General features: G+C 26.3%; 1 protein-coding gene across 2 annotated transcripts in view; it reads left to right on the top strand.

The window, feature by feature from the left end:
* Positions 1–4: 4 nt before the first annotated feature.
* LOC107441624 (chromatin-remodeling ATPase INO80) overlaps positions 5–20710 on the top strand; it is a gene marked incomplete in the record, with an annotated part of 50826 nt that continues 30120 nt past the window's right edge. For both annotated transcript variants that reach the window (XM_071184062.1, XM_043045534.2), the window contains 16 exon segments: positions 5–298; positions 3837–3984; positions 4074–4162; positions 6786–6853; positions 6929–7060; positions 10854–10974; positions 11884–11933; positions 13289–13465; positions 14059–14112; positions 14291–14494; positions 14587–14776; positions 16783–16850; positions 17336–17399; positions 19154–19254; positions 19344–19457; positions 19925–20020. In XM_071184062.1, the coding sequence (XP_071040163.1) occupies positions 3839–3984; positions 4074–4162; positions 6786–6853; positions 6929–7060; positions 10854–10974; positions 11884–11933; positions 13289–13465; positions 14059–14112; positions 14291–14494; positions 14587–14776; positions 16783–16850; positions 17336–17399; positions 19154–19254; positions 19344–19457; positions 19925–20020 (1674 nt within the window).

The following is a 20710-nucleotide window of genomic DNA, read 5'->3' as shown; positions in this document are numbered from 1 at the left end:
AATTTCACTCATAATTTCGATTTAAAAATAATGAATAAATTATCTTTTATGCATAAAACTAAATTTTATTGACAAATTCTGTCTATTTATTTTATTTGATAAGTCTGATATCGAGAGTATATTGGATATGGCGAATATTTGCCCCCTGCGACATGAAAATAAAGTCATGAGAAACGATTTACCAAAGAAATGTGAATGGAAAGAGAATGACTCCTGCAATCGCCATTTTGCTACTCCCAAATCTCAAGACAAATTTATTGATGGAATATTCTTCTTGCATATTTTTGTTAAATATAAGGTAAGATAATGGAGATAGTCTGAAATTGCATAAACAAAGTTTGTTTTGGTTTAAATCTTCTCTTTACTTGACTGATTCGTCTGCTCTGTAGGTTTCGAAATATTAATAGGCCTAAAACTATTTCGCATGCAAAAGAATCGATTTTATCGCTCTGTTTTCTCAAACAATGTATGTTTATAAAAAATAATCACTTTGAACTCTAAAATTTAAGTATAATAAGTCTTCTGACAGATTCATATTTAATTTTATGCTTATGTATTTTGCATAGTTTATCGAAAGTAAATATTAGAGATTTGTAAACATTGTAGCTACAAGTGATAATAAACAATTTATTTAAGAATGAATTTTATCTTGTGCAGTTCGACCTAAAATATAAAATATTTGTTAAACCCTCAAACCCAATGATTACAAAATGTCATTAGCTATAAATATTAAATGGATTATTATAAGAATGCGGCGATTGAATTTGGTGACATTCACAGAGAAACTACTATAATTCTAAATTTAGATACACATCAAATAATTTTGAACTTATTCTTTACAGTTGAATTCGTTACAATAAAAGAAAAAATTATATTAGTTACATATTACGATTTTTTTATTAACGTTTATTTTAAGTTATTTATCTAAACTTCTTGGGTTTTTAAAATAAAAAATTAAATATGTATGTTCATATTTAAAAGGAAAGCAAATAATAGTTTTATGATAATTAAAATTAAAGTAGGCAATTTTTTTTTAATTGACTGGTGATATTAATTATTTAAAACAGGAGCTCATATTGAAGTGAGACTAACAGAATATGTGTCCTAAACTATTATGTAAATGCTGCTTGACAATTTTAGGAAACTAACTAGGCAGATAAATCCGTAATAATTTATCATTTCAAAGATATTTATAGTTAGTACATATTTTCTGTATGCTGTAATATGTTAATGTGTTTAAATTAAGGATAGTATCAGTATCTATGCCAAGATTTGTAACTTGCAGGGGGAGATTTCCGTATCGCGATCTGTGGCAGAATAATCACCAAGTCTTTGAAACTTCCGGGCAGTGGCCAATGAGAAACTTAAAAAAACATCACAGAAAGGGACCAACGCTACAGGTATAACTCATAGCCACCCCCGGCAAACATCTACATGTTTTTTTTTTTTAAATTTGCAAGTTTAAAATCTATTTGGCATCTTGGCGATTGTAGTTGGCTGGACAGATCACGATACGGAAATATCCCCGCTTTGATTAACTTTTATAATTAGTTTCAATTCTTTTGTCCCAAACTCCTTTTGGTAAAATTTGTTTAAAAATCACTGATTTTTTTTTAAATTCATTTTAATAGAACTCTATCTTGATTTATAGTATAGGCATAAGTTAGGTAAAAAACTGAAAATAGAAATCGAAAAATATGTTCAAAGACACTTTTTAAATAATTAGAAGAAAGAATGTTATTAATGTTTTGTAAAAATATTGAACGATTTTTAAATCATGTAAATATGAATATAGACATTTAATTTAAAAACTGTGTCAACTCAAATCTCAATGTTTCATTTTATTTTAAAATCATTATAAAAGAGTGTGTGTTTTCATTACAGAAAAAAAATGGAAGAGAATTTCTCACCCTTTCTCAAAAACAGGGGGAGATTTCTAAAAATTAAAAAAACACAAATAGACTTGAAAAAAAATATTTCTTTAATTATAATTTCATTTTTAGCATCTTTGAATAGCTTTTTTAAAATATTGAATATTTTTGCTGCATCATCATGTGGAAAATGTTCCATATCTACTTTTTCATCAGCTATTCACATTAGGTTGCTCAAATGCTTATCAGTCAATCTGTTACGAAATTTTGTCCTAAATCGGTTTTGGGTGCTAAATGACCTTGCAACAGATGCTGACTTATCCTCTACATCTGCCAGCTTAGGCTTTTCAATTATTTCTGTTATAGAATAGAGAAGTTCGTTGGAAGTTATTTCGATGTTCATACTTCATGCTATGTCTTCCAGCATAGCATAGTTTTCACAGCCTTTAATTTTTACAAATTGCTGTAAATTGTCGATGAGAGAGTTTGGTAATTCATTAAGAGCTGAAAAATAAAAATAGTGCTGACTTTAAATAACTTATAATAAAGGACTCATTTTTTTTTCTCAACTGATTTTTTATTTAGCTGAAAAATATCCGTATTTGTTTCGTTTTGATTGTTTCTACCGACATTTGTTTAATTTTCATTTGTCCGTTATGGAGTAGAAGATGTTTCCTTAACAAGGTATTTGTCCATCTTACATTCATGCACAAAAAATGTTAGCGTCTTACATGAATAAACTTTACCGACAGTAAACACGTGGTTGCAGAGAAATGTGTTCTGAAAGGGGTTCTCTGGTTAGGGGTGGATGGTGTTCTGCTGTTTGCACCTGTTCTGAACAATGCTGGTAAATAGGGAAGCTAGATAACAAGGACCAATGTTGAAAATGATGAAAGATCAAGGAAGAAAAGTGAAACGGATTTTATTTAAAATGGTGAAAGACGAAATTTTTTCCAAAATTCGCGAGATTCGTCATTTTGAAATTGATTGATAGAGTGCGCTTACTTCTCGCGTTAATCATTTTTTAATGTGAGAAAAGAAGAAAATATGCTAGATTCTCGTGCTGTAGTGAAAATACTGTAATATAATGTTTAAGTTAATAATTGCTATATGTAAGAGACATATGAAGTTATGATTGGTTAATTTTTTAATAATATGTTAAAGAAATATAATATGACTCTCGATATTTGGTTTTAAAAGCAGGGGAATATGAATTTCCTTGTTTAATTTATAACTGTGTGAATACAAATCTCAATGTTTGATTTTAAAATTGCATGATTATGAATCTCTCTTCTTTCGCTAATCTATCCACTACCTCAGTACCTGGGATATTCATTTGTGGTAGGATCCATTGGAGGGGAATTGGAGAGAGTCCTTAGTTAGTGTAGAATAGAAATACTGGTTTTGTCTCTCGCAGAAGACCAGCCACTTAGATGTTCGATAAAATCCATAATTTAAAAAAATCACTTTCGTAGGACAAGATTAAGCCCTACATTAATTGCAGTTGACTGACTACTAAAGACAGAATCAAGGTTGCATTGCTTAAGTGTAGTCTCAAGGAAAGGGGTTATAATGTAAATATCGCTGTTCCTGCAATCTTCTGTACTATTACTGTCACTATAGACTCACTCACAATCTTTAGTAATAAAATTCAATGATTCCTCATTTTTAAGCTGGTTAACATCTGAAACTATACATGAGCCAATCTAGTCTAAGATGTTCATCATGGTAGGTTTGCTTGTTTGCAGAGAAATTCAAATCAAAGTGGAAGAAAACTCTTGAGTCCCCCCAAAGAATCAATACAAGATTTCAAAGAGTTTAATTATGTCAATAAATTGCCTGAAATATAGTAAGTTATGTAAGGCCAATTTGACTTGTGATCTTTATCATGATGATAAAAATTTGTGTAAAGTATTACCAAGTTTATTACTAAATTTCAATGGTAATGAACCTCTGACTTTTTAGGTATGGCTAGTAGGGCTGAAACAGAGGCCTCCATAAATAATGATCATGGCTTACTTGCAAAACCATTGCATCTTCAAAGATTAGAAAATGCTGTTCGGTTGGAACCCTTTCTAGATTACATTCAAAATGTCTTCAGTGAGTCTGCTAGGTAATTATAGTTTCGAACTACTTATAGTAATTGTTAATATTCATCACTTATTTTGCATTGTTGTATGTATATATATTTAAATCTTTTAGTAGTGATGCTGACAATGCGGATGACTTTAGTCGCTCTGATTTTGAGTTGGATGAAGACATTTTTAAGGAGAAGTTTAATTATAGACAGGGTAAATTTTGACTTTATCATTATTTTGTTGATGTCTAGTTAGAAAACTTTAGTTCTTTTTTAGATAGAAATTGAAGAATCTACTATAATCGTAAATTTATCTTCACTGTGATTTTATAAATAAATTTTCAGATTTTGTTTGCTTTTTTTTTCATGTATGTCATTCAGTGTTTAATTTTCAATAAATTTGATTGTGTACCGCATTAATGTATTAAACATTCTTGCTGAATTTATCATTGTCCTCATATCTTTGATTTTTCTTAAGAATTTTTTTTTTTTTCCTGATCTTTAGCTTTTTATTCTTGATTTTTGTGTGTCTATAGAACATCCTATTTTCTACAAATAGCTTAAACTTAGGACATGGTTTAGACCAATAACCTTACCCGCAGGATTCATTATTTCAAACTCTTTGACAATTCAGCCATTTTACAAAAAAAGAACTCAATTGTGTATTTATTCTATGTTGATAAATTCAAGGGTCGTACCCAGTTGGGCAAAATAACAAAAATGTAACAACTAGACAGTAGCAAAATTTCCTATTTCCTAGGCTTATTTATTATTTTCAGCATATTCAGTCACAAATTGTAAAAGGAGGAGTTTTTGGTTTCACGTTTATTAATTCAGCTAAATATAAAAATTATTAATTTTTGAGAAAATGGCCACTGTTAAAAATGCAATAACAGTAGCAAAATTTCCAATTTCATAGGCTTATTCATTATTTTCAACATATTCAGTCACAATTCCTTGAGTGGAGATTTTAATTTCACAATTATTGATTCAGCTAAATATAAAAATTATCGATTTCAACCAACAATATTGTAATCTTATAGAATTTTTAAATGTTGATTTGAGGGTTCATTCACTTATGTTCAAAATGACTTATGTACAAAAAAAAAATTAAGCATTATATTTGCTGTTTTTGTTTCAAGATAATTGAAACCCTTCTTTAAAATTGTTTGACTCGTTTTTAAACTTGATGGAAACTCAACAAATTTTAGTTAAATATTAGTCTGAGAGAATGTTAACTATTTGATGCTGGTTATTTTCTTTAATACAACAGTACTATGAATATTTTCTACTGTTCAATTTCATGAAGTGATCAATCTATCAAAATAGAGATCTGACTATTCCATCAACTTCCAAGAGTTAAGATTTTAAGGGAGACAAATCCGATCAAACTGTTGCCTCACGACTCATTAGCGGACATTTGAAGTGTTTGACCTTTGGGTCTGGTAGTAGGGTCTTCCCAACCAAGTGCATGATCAATCCTCCTTCTCCCAATTTTTTTTTAAAAAATACCCATATTATGACATAAGTTTGAATCTCTTGTACATTCGATATGGTGTTTTAATCGTTAATTCGACAGTTATTGAAATGAATTTTCTCATCTTATCAACAACAAAAAAAATATTTTTCAATTTAAAAAAAAAAAAAAAAAAACAATTTTAATTCTATGCAAAAGTCAAATCACTTATTTGATTATTTATTTTTAATGTGACGATTTCATTCTTTTTTCTGCGTCAATTTTTCAACTTTTTATTGCTAGTGCTACCAATTTCCAAGTGATTTTAATTCTGGTAATTTCTCAGTTGTTATTATTTCTACACGTAAAATTTGAGTCACGCATTTAAATAATCTCTTATTGACAAGCTTCATTTTTGCCGGTAGTATTGTAATTTCGTGTGTTGTTTCAATCGTATTTTTGGCAATTGTTGATGAGTTGCACATACTTTTTTAATATCCCGAAATATTTCTGACAATATGGTAAATTCAATATCCCGACATATTTCTGACAATTTGGTAAATTCAAATTGCGCATTTGAATATTTAATTTTTAATGCAATGATCCTATCAATTTTTTTTTGTCAATTTTTGCTATTAATTTTCTTGTAAATATATAGTCCAATATTTTTAATACAATATTAATTATTGCAACAATGGAATTTAGAAAGGAAATATGTATTTAGTACCTCCTTTTTGAAAACCCTGATTCATATGATTTAGCCCTCAGTTTTTTCCTCCCAGTTGTTACTACTACGAATTTCACGATTTTTAATTAATTTTTTTTAACGTTATGATGACTTTAAAAGTGCAAAAAAAGAAATAATTTGGTGTGTTTTCCTCCTACAAAATACAAGCATATTGCCCATAGTATTATAATAAAAAATATTATATAATCGATTTAAAAAGTTATAAAGGATTTTATTTTATCTGAATAAATTTTTTTAAACCCTGCACTACTCTTACTTTAAATTGGTAAATTCCCTATTTGTTACTATGAAATTATCTTGCAGAAAGATATGTGTGCTAGAGAGTTTAGTCGCAGAAAACCCAAAAAATGTATGCCCCTGCATTCGTTTGAAAAGTTATATGAAATTAGTCTTATTGTAGCTGATATAATTATTATAGTGTAATTTTAATCTGTGTTATCTTTTTTTCTTTTGTTCCTCTGTTTGTCAGGTTTTTTTTTTTTTTTTTTTTTTTTACCAATCTCTCTGTTTGGATAAAACTTCAAATATTTTTATTATGAAAGATTCACATCTATAATAAAATATCTGTTTGTGGACATTTACATGTTGAAATACTCTTTAATATTATGTATATTTTCTTTTTGTTTTTCTTAGAGAGGAGATGTGATAGACTCAGATTGTATAATTTCAGCAAAGTTAAGAAAAATAGAATGTGGCTAAAGGTTTGTAGTATTAACATATATGCATGGTAATATTTTAATAATTGCTATTTCTTAATAATATTTTTTCTTTATTAGGACATTTTGCTTAGTGATTCATCTGATAGTGATGACAGTAGTGGCTCAATCACTGAAGAAGATCTTAGGGATATGTTGAAACTTCATAAGCTTCAAAAATCAGCTCAAGATACGTTTCACAAAAATACAGATGTAAGTTTCATTGGTGGAAATGTGATCAAACCTTCAGCTCATCATAATGCACATTAGTTTTAAAACTAAGTTTTAAATTATTGCAATATTTCCGTTTGTTTAGAAATAGTATATGTTTAGAAACATAGTTTGGTGTTTGAATTATTGACAAAAATGTAACAAGTTTAATAAAATCCGGACAAATTTTACTGCACTTACCACAGATCCAGGATTGTCAACTACAAAACTTTTTTCAAAATATTTTATAGAGGGGTAATCAATAATTACTGAAGTTTTCAGAATTTATGGTAATTTGATTGCAGTATGCCATTTTATAGTTACTAAATTAAGAAATTAAAAGAAATATAATAATGGGTAGTTTGAAAAGTAAAAAATTTTCTGTGTGTCATTATTTTAGATCAAATGACTAAAACCAGATTGCTATTAAAAAGATGCCTTTCTCATGGCTCTAAAGGGAAAGAAATACTTGTAATTTTTCTATTCTCATTTGAAAATAATGAAAAATAAAGAATATTGAAGTAAGAAATGTTGGGTTTTTTTTCTGCAGAAATAATTTTTTTTCCTGCAGAATTAGTTTCAAAAGATGCCTTTCTCACACATTAAAAGTTCGGGAAATGCTCATGACTTTTCTATTCTTATTTGAATATTTACTTTCTTTGCAGTATGCTATTTTGTAGTTACTAAATTAAGAAATTAAAAGAAATATAATGGGTAGTTTGATAAGTAAAATTCTTTTGTGTGTCATTATTTTAATCAATGACTTGCTATTAAATTCATTTTAAAAAATATAGAAAATTTGTCTTACTTTTTAATACATTTGGCGTAGTGAAAGCAAAAAATATAGCCTTTCGAAAGTAAATAATTCAAAGTTTTTCGAAACAGTCTCATTTTTTAAACATATTTAGAGGTACTGATGATAAAACTAAAAGTGCACATTTTTCTTTAAATCAATTAAAAGATAAGTGGTAAAAATTTGCTAATAAAAAGTCTTAGATGCGTTTCATACATTGTACAGTATATTATTCAAAATTCATAATCTGACAATATTCTGGATTTAAGGCATAAACTTAAAATAGCAAAAATATAATGTGCAATGAAAGAATTTTGATTAAACAATAGTATAGAATAAGTGTAAAATTTATTTCTAAATTACTATTTTTCCTTTATTGCAAAACTAAACTATTTTTTAATACCAAATAGTTTTAGTTGTTCAATTTTGTTAAAATATTTCTGTTTTTCTTTTAGATTTCTTTTATTTTGGATTGGGGACACTATCTTTTTATTTGTATTTACTATCAAAATACATTTGTGTAATAAAAAAATGATTTTTCTCTCTCATTGAAATATATAAAATGGGCATTACTTATATCTTTAAAGCAGGGTTCGTTGATTTAAATCACGATTTAAATCATGATTTAAATCAAATGATTTTTTTTTAAAAAATCATTGATTTAAATCAAATGATTTTTTTAAAAAAATCATTGATTTAAATCAACTAATTTTTTTTATCTATATGTATTGATTTTAAAAGTTTAAAAACAATGTTTTAAATTTTTGATACTTTTATTATTTTCTTTTCTTAGCATTAAAATTTAATTTAAATAAATTGCTGCATTAATTAATTTTAGTTAACGAAATTACTTTCTTGGTGTGTGTTAAATTCCAACACATTTGTAATTACATTTTTAAAAATATTTTGATTCTTGAGATTGAAAGTACAGATTAAAGTAAACATTTAATACTGTCTTAATATAGACTTGCATAGCTGTAGAAAGTAATTAATAAACATGAATTTTTTTCAAAAAATAATACAAATAATGTTAATTAAAATTCTACCTTTTGAATGAAAAAGCGTGAATTAAAATCTATATCATATTTTATTGGTGGAAAATGTATATTTCTGAAGCTTGAGGTTATATTAAAAAGAAATTACCCTAATATGCCAAAAACAGAAAAAGAAAAAAAAAGGGCTGATGAATTCAGATGTTTTTTTTCTAATATAGTGTCATTCTTCCCTTTCAAAGTCTTTCAAAGTCTATTTGATGCAGTAGGGTTATTAACTGGTATTTTTTTCTCATAATATGTTTACAGTATCTTTGACATTATCTGATTTTCTATAAAGAAATTTTGTGAAAAAAAATTCCAATGAGTACATAGATTTTCTAATTTTTTTTTAAGCTTAACTTATCTATTTTGATATAGAATTAAAAATGAATATTTTAATGTAAAAATATATAGATTAAATATTTATTTATTTTTTGATGAATGACTACATTTATGAACACAATCTGCTTCATTTATTTTGCCATTTTAAAAATCAAGAGAAAAAAAAAAGAAATCACAATTTTAAATTAAAGTTATGGTTTGCTAACTGAAACTTTGTTTTAATAGTTAAAGTACAGGGGTCTGTCCAAGCCAAATTTACTACCGTTTAACGGTACCTTTACAAATTCAACTTTAGGAAAAATGATAGAATAATCACACAAAATACTTTTTCTTAAAATTTTATTTTTGTGTCTCGTAAGAAACAATAAATCCATATTTTTACTATATTTGTGTTGATTTTTTAATATAATTTTTAATTTTCACAAAATAGGTACCTCTCAGAAAAACCCAGACAGACCCCTGAAGTATTCTTTAAATTCTCTATTTCATCTAGTCTTTAAATTTTAATCATGCATTTGTTTCAAAATGGTTGCTATGCATTCAAAGCCATGTATTATAATGAAAAATTATTTTAGTTAGAGCTTCTAAAATATTGTTACAATATAGTTTTAATATTAAGTTAATTTGATTAAACATTTATAATTTTTTTTAATCATAAATTAAAGTTCTTACAGTGTATTTGAATAAAAATCAAAAAAATCTGATTTAAATCAAAAAAATCCGATTTAAATCAAAAAAATCTGATTCTTTTGATTTTTTTTAAAAAAATCAAAAAAATCGCGAACCCTGCTTTAAAGTAGCTAATGTTAGGAATTAAGTGGGATGTTTTTTAATGAATACTAATTAATGTTTCTTTGCGTGTGCTTAATATTACCTTTAACTGAATTAATTGAAAAGACATATTAGAACTATGTATCCATTTTTTCTGCTGCATCTGAGAAAATTGTGTGTGTTTTCTTTAGAAAAAATATTGAGAAATTTTTTAAAAATTAACAAAACAAAAATGGCGATGAATGTGATATATCTGCAAATATTAGTTCTTAAAAGTATTTGTATTAGGTGGTTCCATCTTAAGCTGTACTTCATAATCTGTGTTTGCAGTGTCTGTTATGTTGCTCATCAAAAAGCATATTCTCTCTCCTTTATGTAGTTGAAAGAAATCAAAAAAAGAAGAAAAAAAATAGTATTAATGGCAATGAATGACATATTTAACATAAGCGATATATAATAATAAATGAAATTTCACTAATCCCTAAATTGAAAAATTTTTAAACTGAGCATAAAATTTGGAAATAATAAATCTATAATTTGACTAATCAGTTGATTTTACTTTAGCTTTTTTTTTTTTTTTGTTACAGAATAAAAAAAATTTCTGTGTCCAATCCTAAAAACACATAAATATAAAAATGAACAAAAGCAATTGCTAGAGTTAGCTAGAAAAAATATTCCCATTTATATTAATTTAAAAAAAAAAAAAAAAAACTTTTACATTATAATCTTCTAAAGCTAATCTCATTGTATTGTTATACTTAAGCCAGTTCCCATTGCGTAGACAATAATTTTTTGCATTAAAGTATAATAAGTGATTGCTTAAAATAATTTAAAATGGGTTTTTTTTTCCTCCTAGCTTCGACAATATCAATACTATGGATCTGGTCTTTTATCAAATTGTGATAAGTTTTATGAACATCAAAAACTTGTTCTAGGTTCCAAAAAACTGAAGGAAAAGAAAAATGAAAAACGAAAAGGTAAAAAATTGTGTTTAATTAGCAATGGTACTTATAAATTATTTACTTGGATGTCCATATTTGCCAAATTAACAAAATTCCCTTTTATGTTCCACTCTTTATTGAATGTTTGAAAATGTGTCTTTCTCTGAAATAGAGTCAGGTGGTATATGTTTAAAAAAAAAAAACATATATTTTCTCCTTTTTAATTGAGATAATATGTTTAATATTTTTCGAGACGTTTACTGGGATTACTCAAACATTTTTATTTCAGTTTTAGAAACTGATAAAAAAAATTTAATGTCTATGAACTATTTGTTTATGATAAATTTATACAGTATGTCAGTTTAAGCTGTTGATGAACTTTCTTTTAATATCATTAATTACTGACAAAAAATATTAATTTTAGTTTGAAATGATAGAGGGACATCTAAAGATCTACATGTAAATTTAAGAATAAATTTCAAAATTCTATTTATTATTAATTATATTCTGGGATGGAGTAAAGTGGATCTATGGTTAGGCTTAGCTAAGTGTTATATGATGTGGATATTTTTTTTACTTCTCTATTCTCTTTAGTAAGTATCTAATTCTCGATATTTTATAATGAAATAACTAAAAATTTACTTGTTCGATTATAACCTTGCATAGTATGTAAGACTGAAAACAAAATATCTTTTAAATTTTATTTTTTAGAAAGAAGAATGATATAGCAATATAACTGACATATTATAAAAAATGTACTAAAATAGCATGATGGTAGAACTTAGTGAGCATATTTAAAGATATAGATGAATTTTCACTCATGTTTCTACCTTCATAAAACAGTTTATCATCCAAAAAAGAAAAAACTTTTTTAAAATGACTAAATTGAAAAAAAATACATGTGCGTAGAATTTAATGCCTATCTACAATTTTTATTTTCTTTAGCAAAATTAAAGAAAAAGACTGAAGGGAGCAAGTCTGTAAAAGAAGAATCAGTAAGTCTTTAACTTAATAGTACCTGATCTAAAAAATTTTAGTAACAAAAGTATAAATTATTATTTAATTCATTCATATAGATCATAAAAAATGACTGGGAATCTTAAAAATTATTGAATATTTCTGACTACTCTCATTTTCAATAGATCTTGAAACAAGTTTTGGATTTATGTCATGATCAAAATTTTTAAGAAGTCTTAAATTTCAGTGAAAAGTACTCAAAGATATTACTTATTTATCTTTTTCTCAAAGATCTTTGACTCATTTGGTATCATACGTTGTAAAATAAGCTTTAGTTTTCTTCTAGTTCTTTTTTATTCTGGGTATCATGGGAGAGCGACACAATTCCATCATAGTTAATGTTATTTGGTGATCATATTACCGCCTTTTGCGTGTCGTTTTTTAAACTCTGATATTTTTAATACATTATTACGACATATGAATTTCGAAGTAATCACTTTGTGACACATTTGATTCACGACAAATCCATCATAAATTCACGTCATTTCCACTTGTTATTTTCTTATTCTGATAATTTTTATACAATGCTATTACGACAATCGAGTTGCTCAATTTATGGTGTCACTTTTTGACTTGTTTAATTTAGATAGATCTATCATTTTATTTTATTTTTTTGGCAACTATTTGTCTTTTATTGTCTGTTTCTTCGTGATTTTTTCAATTCCAATGTAATCTGATGTTATGGCAACCTAATAATTACTTATCGTTTTTTCATTCAGTTCAGTATTGTTTTTAAAATCCCAATATTTTTCTAAAGTTATTATTACGATACACAACATTTTTGAAATTTGAGAATTATGCTCATTTTAAAACCTATTTATAGAATGTGTGAATTAACTGAGGAGTTATTTTTTATTTACACTTTTTATCTTTTAAAAAAAAAAAATTTTTTTCATGATAAAATTACGAACTTAGTATAATTTTGGTCTCTTTAAAAGCTATGCAAATATTTGTGAATTTTTTGATAGAAGCCCTTTACAGTTCCTAGCACCCTTTCCTTTTTAAGATCTAGAATGAATTCTGTGAGTTGATAAATTCTAAATGTTAGAAATTCTCTGAAACCTTATTTTAATCATATGCCTTGTTATGATTAAATTTTAAATATTTAAATTGTACTTTCTAATTGTATGAATCCTACTTTCCAATTGTCTGAATCATATTTACATTTATTATAGTAGTCTAATAAAATAATTTTTTGAAATTCTAAATTTTTTGTATATAGATACCATTTTTTTTTATTCTTATTTTCTAACAAGTGGTAGTTTATTGCTTTTAATTCCTTTATTGTTGTATATTATACTTTCTTTATTTTAAATATAATGTTAATCACTAGGATGTCATAACAAACAATAAAAAAGCAGAAGCAAAGGGGCGTAAAAGTGAAGATACTGGTGATACTCCTGTTCAAAAACAGCACTCAAAGAAAAAAAATTCTGTTTCTCATGAAGCTGTCATGAATATGAAAAGAAAAAGGCTATATGTTTCTATAGGAAAGAAAGAAATTGCTAGGGTATGTTTGTTTTTGTTTTTTTAATTATCTTAATTTCAAAAAGAAAAATGAATTTTTTCCTTAAGTTGAGCTATTTACTCTGATAGTGTCATAAATTCTACACTTGTTTTATTATTTGCCTATATCCCAATGCACGTTCAAGTATATTTCTCTTAAGCTAAGTTTTTTTTATAAAAGTAAGCAGTTTTTAATATTAGTTTATGCATCAAATCATTTGCTATAGAGTATCATTACTTAAGTTTTGTTATCTAAGCGTTATATTTTATTGAAAGTAAGTGTGCGAAAACATTGCATGATAATAAAATATATATATATATATATATTATTTATCTTTTATATTCAGTATTTAAAATTATTTTAAATGCAATACGCATAATTTTTATCATTTGTTTTATACTATATTAGTTGACACCCTGCTTTTAGCAGACAAAATCAATGGTGTTTATACAAATTAGTATGAAAAAACTAATTCACATAAAATCTAAATTCTTACTTCTATAAACAAGCTTAAACTGTTTTTCACCAATTAACTTTGATTATCCAAAGTAATCAAATCTACTAACTTAGTTTTTACTGTTTTTTTTTCCTTTTAGGCCCAGAAACAGATGTTTACTACACATAAAGAAACACTATCTACCGCAAAAAAGGTTTGTGTTTAAATTTATTACTATTTAATTCTTATTCTATAAAAGATCATTGTCTATGAAACTTCTTAGTATTATTATAAACATTAAAATCTAAGTATCATTTATTTCCATAACTATTATTCATTTTTAAAAAAAAGCAAGTTCTTATAAACATCTTTTTTATTATTCATATTTTTAGCTAGCCCAAGCTTGCCAAAGGGAAGTAAGAAAATCAGTCTTAGTTTCCCAAAAACTTGTTAAAGATGTCCCGGCCCGTGCTCGCCGCCTCACTAAAGAAATGATGCTGTATTGGAAACGCTATGATAAAGTGGAAAAAGAACATCGCAAAAGAGCTGAAAAAGAAGCTCAAGAGCAGTTACGTCTTGATATCGAACTCAGAGAGGTATACTCTTGTTTTGTAGTCCTTTCCAATTTCTGTTGATATAAAAATTATTATCGTTGTAAAAAAATTTTAATTCTCAAATTTGTTGTTAGGCTAAGAGGCAGCAGAGGAAGCTCAATTTTTTAATCACCCAAACCGAATTATATGCTCATTTTATGAGCCGAAAAATGTCTTCCTCTTTGAAAGATGCCCAAGAGGAGCAGATTCTTATGCAACTAGATGAACCAAAAGTTGATTCTGATGTACCTTCAACTTCGATTTTGAAAAGTGATGATGAATATAGTAAGTAATCAAAATTTTAAACATATTTGCAAAAGCATCCTATTGGTATAGTTATAAATCTGCATAATTCTGTTAAATTTCTGCTTATCTACTTTGTTTATTTATTGATTAGTTGTTATTCTTTTCTTATTATTTTAACAACAAAACAGGATACAGTAGAAGATCTATATAACGCAATTCTCCATAAACAATATTAACTTTCCAATTTCTTCCTCCGAACTTGATAAAATTTTTGGTTTTTAGTTTTAATGTTAAATATTGATAATTTTACTTTTATTCTGTAAATAATAAATACATAAGTGTATATCTTTGTGTTCTAAACTATTTGCAATTATATATTATTTTAAATCATTTATATTAATCTGTTCCAGATAAATTGACATGTTTAGTAGCTTAGTTTTATGATTTGTGAAATGATCTATCTAACACAAAATTCTTAAGTAATGCAAAGCGTCAGGTTTCAGAGTTTGTGTTATACAGATCTTCTACTGTATTATTGTAAAGTTTCTTTTGTTTCGTATAAATATGATTTTTAATTCTATTAGAAATTGTTTGTTGCAAGCCTTTTATTGTTTTATTTACTTGTGCAAGACAGAAGTCAATGGAATCATCACCCTGAGCATCTTTATAATTGTGATTGTAGTTAGTCTAATTTTATATTGGAAGTAACATCACTGTAGTATTTAAGCATATTTTGGCCACAACAGTTACGCTTGCCTTTCTTACGACTGAGTTATATTTTATAGGAGATAATTGAACTAAATCATTTTTAAAAAAATCATCACTTTATTATTTTGTAAATTTTATTAGAAACAATATGGCCGTATATAGTTATTAAAATAAAATGCTCCTGAAATGTGAAGATTTTCCTCTCATCAAGAATTTCGTAATGGTCAGGCTGAGTGGCAAAGCCCCCCACCCTAGTCCTAACGTAAAGCATTAAAAAGTGAGTGAATTGTTACCAACAAACAGTTAGGAGCATGGAAAGAGATACACGGTTAGCGATTTATCGAAAGATACAATAGCCAAAAACAAAGCCAACTCCTTTAAATTAATATTACATTTTAAATAGTTTGGCTAAGGCTAATCGCCTAAAAGACCGTGAGAATTAATATAACCCTGCCACTGAAGCATTTTTGTAGTGAGAAAAATAAAGTGTTATAAATATATTTTGATGTTTGATTTAGTCGCGAAAGTGAATCAATTAGTTTTACATTTGTATTGAATTAAAAAGTTAACTGTTACATTGATTGTTAAAAAGAGAAGAAAAAAATATTTATATTTGCTTTTTATGAAATGTAATGGAAATTAGACAGTTGGTTTAATTGAATTAAAATTAGATTATGAATGATTAAAAAAAAATTAAATTTATGAAATGAAGGAAAATTTTAAAAGCTAGGAAATATGTAATGCCTATTATGGCATCACAATAATCAAACTCTTTACTTTTCATTGATTGTTAATATTAGTTGAACAATTTTCCGTGTGCCATTTAGGCTAAAATAAGCAGCCACTATTAAACTTGGTCAAAGATGACGACATGCTTATTCGTGAAAATATAAGAATTTGTCATTAGAAGTTAGTATTCTGCTCATAAATGTTAGCACAAAATGTAGAAATGGTTTTGATCTTTCAACCAAAACTGTTTTTAAATTTTATGTTGACAACTTGATTCTTTTTCTGAAGAGGAAATTTATATAAATTTGGTATTTTATACACATGAGGGATGAAAATTTATATTTAAGTAAACATGTTCTATTAACAATGCCCAGGCCTGTGGAATTATGGCTCCAATGTTTCTGGCTTATGTGAATAATCAGTTGTTTTTATGGGACCTGTGATTTTAACTGTGTTTAACTAATTTTTGTTGAGAAAAAATTTTGCTTTTAACAAAAAGCTTAAATTTGTGTTAATCAATTTTGTTAATTTTTACAAAGACTGGCAAAATCTCATTATTATTTCAGAAAATGTTATTCTAATTCAGTCATTTGTCTGTTTTTTGTTAGATTCTGAAGAAATGAAATCTCTTGCTTTAAGAAATGCAAGTGCTGCATATAAATCACATGTGGACAAGGTATTTTTTTATTATTATTATTTGTTTAATTATTTTGAGCATTATGTAAATTTAAATGTTTTTCAAGCAAATTAATGACTGATCAATCAAACCATTTCTTTAAGTTGTAAAATTTGTTTTGAACTTATTTAAAATCTATTGTTTCTCAAAAGAATTTTTTTAACTATAAAATTAATTAGAAAAAAACTACAACTAAAATCTTCAAAATTACTCATTCTAGAAAATGTATTTATGAATTAAAATTAAAAATTTTCTATTTAAAACCTGATACTAAGAAGAAATATATGTTTTTCTTTCACACTGTTTTACCATTACATTGTACCTATTTTTTTTCTTTTTTTAAATTCTCAGATTTTTACTTGCAACCTAAAATTTTGACAATTGTATGCTAAATTTTTTTTAACCCCAAAAAATTACTTTCTTGCAAATTGTTTATAAAAAAATTTATATCCATTTTTATTATTATATATGTTAATTTCTTCTAGACTACTGCATTTGATTCTGTTATGCCTCCAACAAAAAAAGAGAATGTTGATATACTTAATGAATGTATGTATTCTACTTTTGACTTTTTTGCCCCTTTCACATGAGTGATTACTGGCTATGTATTTTTATTTAGTTTAAAACTAGATTTTTGTACAAAAATTACACTTTTAGTTTTTGCCCCAGTTACTTTTGCTTTAGTATTAAAACATTATATTTTTATTATATTCGGTTTATGATAGAAAAAAATTTAAATTATTATATGATCATATTTCAATTAAAGGAAATCTTCCCTTTTTCCAATAATAATTTTCTTTCTAATTTTTTTGTTTTCGCTTTTATTTTTAGTATATATAGTGCGTTGAAAAAAAACGGACCACCCTAAATAACTTTCAATTTAATGATCAGATCTTCGCATTCTAAGACTCAATCTTAATGGTTCAAGGTAACCTCAAATATGCTAATTAATTAGGGCAGACGATATTTTAAGTTACTAAAGCAGAGGCACTTTCTCTGATAAAGCATACTTTTTTTCAGATTTCTGAGCTCTAAAATTGGGTCCCCATAGTTTGGTCAGGAGAGCATTCCAAAGTTTGGACCAATTAATGTTGCTTTTATTGTTTGTGTATTTCACCTTATTATGAGAACATTTTAAGCGAATTGAAATATTTTTGCACACAATTTTAAATCTTAATGAATTTAAGATATATCATTTTAAAGGATGTAGTTTTGATTGAGAAAGTACAAAATTTGATTGAAATCTGTTGAATAATTCCTGAGAAATAGAATTTTAAAAATACAACTTTTTTGTTGGATAGTTGATTACTCAGAAACTATTCGTCCGATTTCCTTCAATTTTTGTGCTTTGTCATATAAATTACATCTTTTAAGATGATGTAAAAAATTGTATACCTTATAATTCAAAATTTATTTTTTACATGGAATTGTCTTTGGCCAAATGAATTTTATAATAGTGTGCAAACATGTTTTAGTTTGCTTAAAAAGTTCTCGAGATATGGCGAAATACGCAGAAAGTAAAATTAACATTAAGGGGTTCAATCTTTGGATCGCTCTCCTGACCAAATTATGGGGACCCTATTTCCCGATTACGCCCTTTATTTTGGGGGTCAGAAATCTGAAACACTCGGGGGGGGGGGTGTTTATTCAGAGAAAGTGGGTTTTTGTGTCTGATTTCCTAACTTAAAATATTGTTTGCACTAATTAATTAACATATTTAAGTCCCTCCTTCTAATCATTAAGATTGGATTAATGTCAGCAGTTTTTTTTCAATCATTTGAAATTTTCTATCATAGGAGAAGTAGCCACTGTTAAAATGCTTCAACGGGCCATTAGCGAAAGTTCCTAAATTTTCCCCTGTACCACCTGGTTTTCTTTCACAAAAAAAACACTTCTTCACTTTGTTATTCAATGAAAAAACTTAATAATATTACATTACTTATGTCAGACAAATTTCGTACAGAGTTGTCCAAGTTCAGGTGTCTGTCTACCTTCAAAAATTCAACATTAGGGAAAACGGTAGTTTCACAAAATACTTTTCCTTAAAGTTTTATTTTTGTATGCCGTAAGAAGCTATAGTTTCATATTTTTACCATTTTGATTTTTTAATATAAATTTTAATTTTCACAAATTACGTCTAAATTTTCACAAAATAGATACCTTTCAGGCAAACTAAGACAGACCCCTGAATTTACAAATCAATTAAAAGGTTACTCCCTCTTTATACATATATTTATGTGCTGTGGTTATGAAACCAAAATACTACTTTTATATATATGTTAAAATCTCTTGTTTCCTTTCAGTGGAAGAAAATTTTAATCTTACTAACCCTGCTTTTGACAATGAGGTAGATCATCCTCAGCCTCCCATGCTTGTTGGAAAACTGAAAACTTATCAGCTAAAAGTAAGTTTTGAAAGATAAATTTAAAACCAAATCATTAACAATCCTGGAAAATTCTTGCAGTTAATGAAATTTTATGTTTTCTAATTTAGGGAATGAATTGGCTCTACAGTTTGTATGATAAGGGTATCAATGGTATCTTAGCTGATGAAATGGGACTTGGGAAAACTGTGCAGACAATAGCTTTTCTAGCAACATTAATTAAAGTAAGTTAAGGTCAGGTTTTGTGTAATAATCATATTTCATTTTTGTGCAGTGCTTAGTTTAAAAAGTGATCTATAATTCTAAAAATTTGTGTTTAAAAATTAATTATTATCTGGGTCACATAATTTTTTTTTTGCTTAGTGTAAATTTTGAATGTGATTAGTAGTATATCCGTCATCTTATGATTGAGATTTATGTCCCTTTAGAAATTTAATTATTAATAAAAATAATGGTTTGATAGTAAAATGTTGTATGTGATATTACATGCGATTTTAAAAAATTCCGTCTGATTGAATAAATAAAGTAATATATAATTTAAAAAAAAAGAAATTTTTTCAATTCAAAAAATTTATATGTATATCCTAAATCTATCAATGAAATGTTAGAAACCAAATAATATTATCTGATTCAAATATATCTACAGCTTTTGCTTCTATTGATTACTTTTTGATGCTCTTTCTTTTTATAGGCTCAAGGGATATGGGGTCCATTTCTGGTAATAGCTCCAGCTTCTACATTGCATAATTGGCAACAGGAATTTGCAAAATTCGTTCCTAAATTTAAGGTAGGGAATGGTTTTTATCCTTTACCTTCTCTTCCTTGAATTTGAAGATTTAAATTTTATGATTGTAGTAGACTAATCAATGTGAGTGATCAAATTTATTTTATATTTAAAAATTTTGACATTTTATTTTTCAATTTTAAAATTAGTTGTTTCGAGTTAATATACATTTGTTTTGATTGCAGATATCAAAAGATATAACTGTTGCTATTGTACTGCAATTTTATGATAATATTAAAATACTGTAAAATCATTTTTAAAACAGTTTCTACATTCATAATAAATTATTATAATTTTAGTTTCATATTAAATTCTGGTTTATTTAGTTTCAAGATAATAGATGTAAATTAATGTTATTAAAATTAATTAATCAAGGTTGATATTATCAGTGTTTTATTATTAATTAAAAAGTAAATACTTTACATTAACAATGTTATTACGAATTGTTTTATTGAGACATGTCTTAAATCTGTTTTTGAGAACATTTTAAAAAAGCTAAAAGGAAAAATTTATCTTCAAGGATAATTTTTACAGCTGTATTTTTTTTTTTTTTTTTTTTTTTTTTTTTTTTTTTTTTTATTTTTTTTTTTTTTTTNTTTTTTTTTTTTTTTTTTTTTTTTTTTTGTGCAATTTTCTTAAAAAATACTGCTTTTTATATTTAATAAAACTTTTGAATCTGCATGTTTTAAAAAA

Source organism: Parasteatoda tepidariorum, chromosome 1 (assembly GCF_043381705.1).
Source record: "Parasteatoda tepidariorum isolate YZ-2023 chromosome 1, CAS_Ptep_4.0, whole genome shotgun sequence".
Taxonomy (NCBI): Eukaryota; Metazoa; Arthropoda; class Arachnida; order Araneae; family Theridiidae; genus Parasteatoda; species Parasteatoda tepidariorum.
This window is presented reverse-complemented; position numbering and strand designations above follow the sequence as displayed.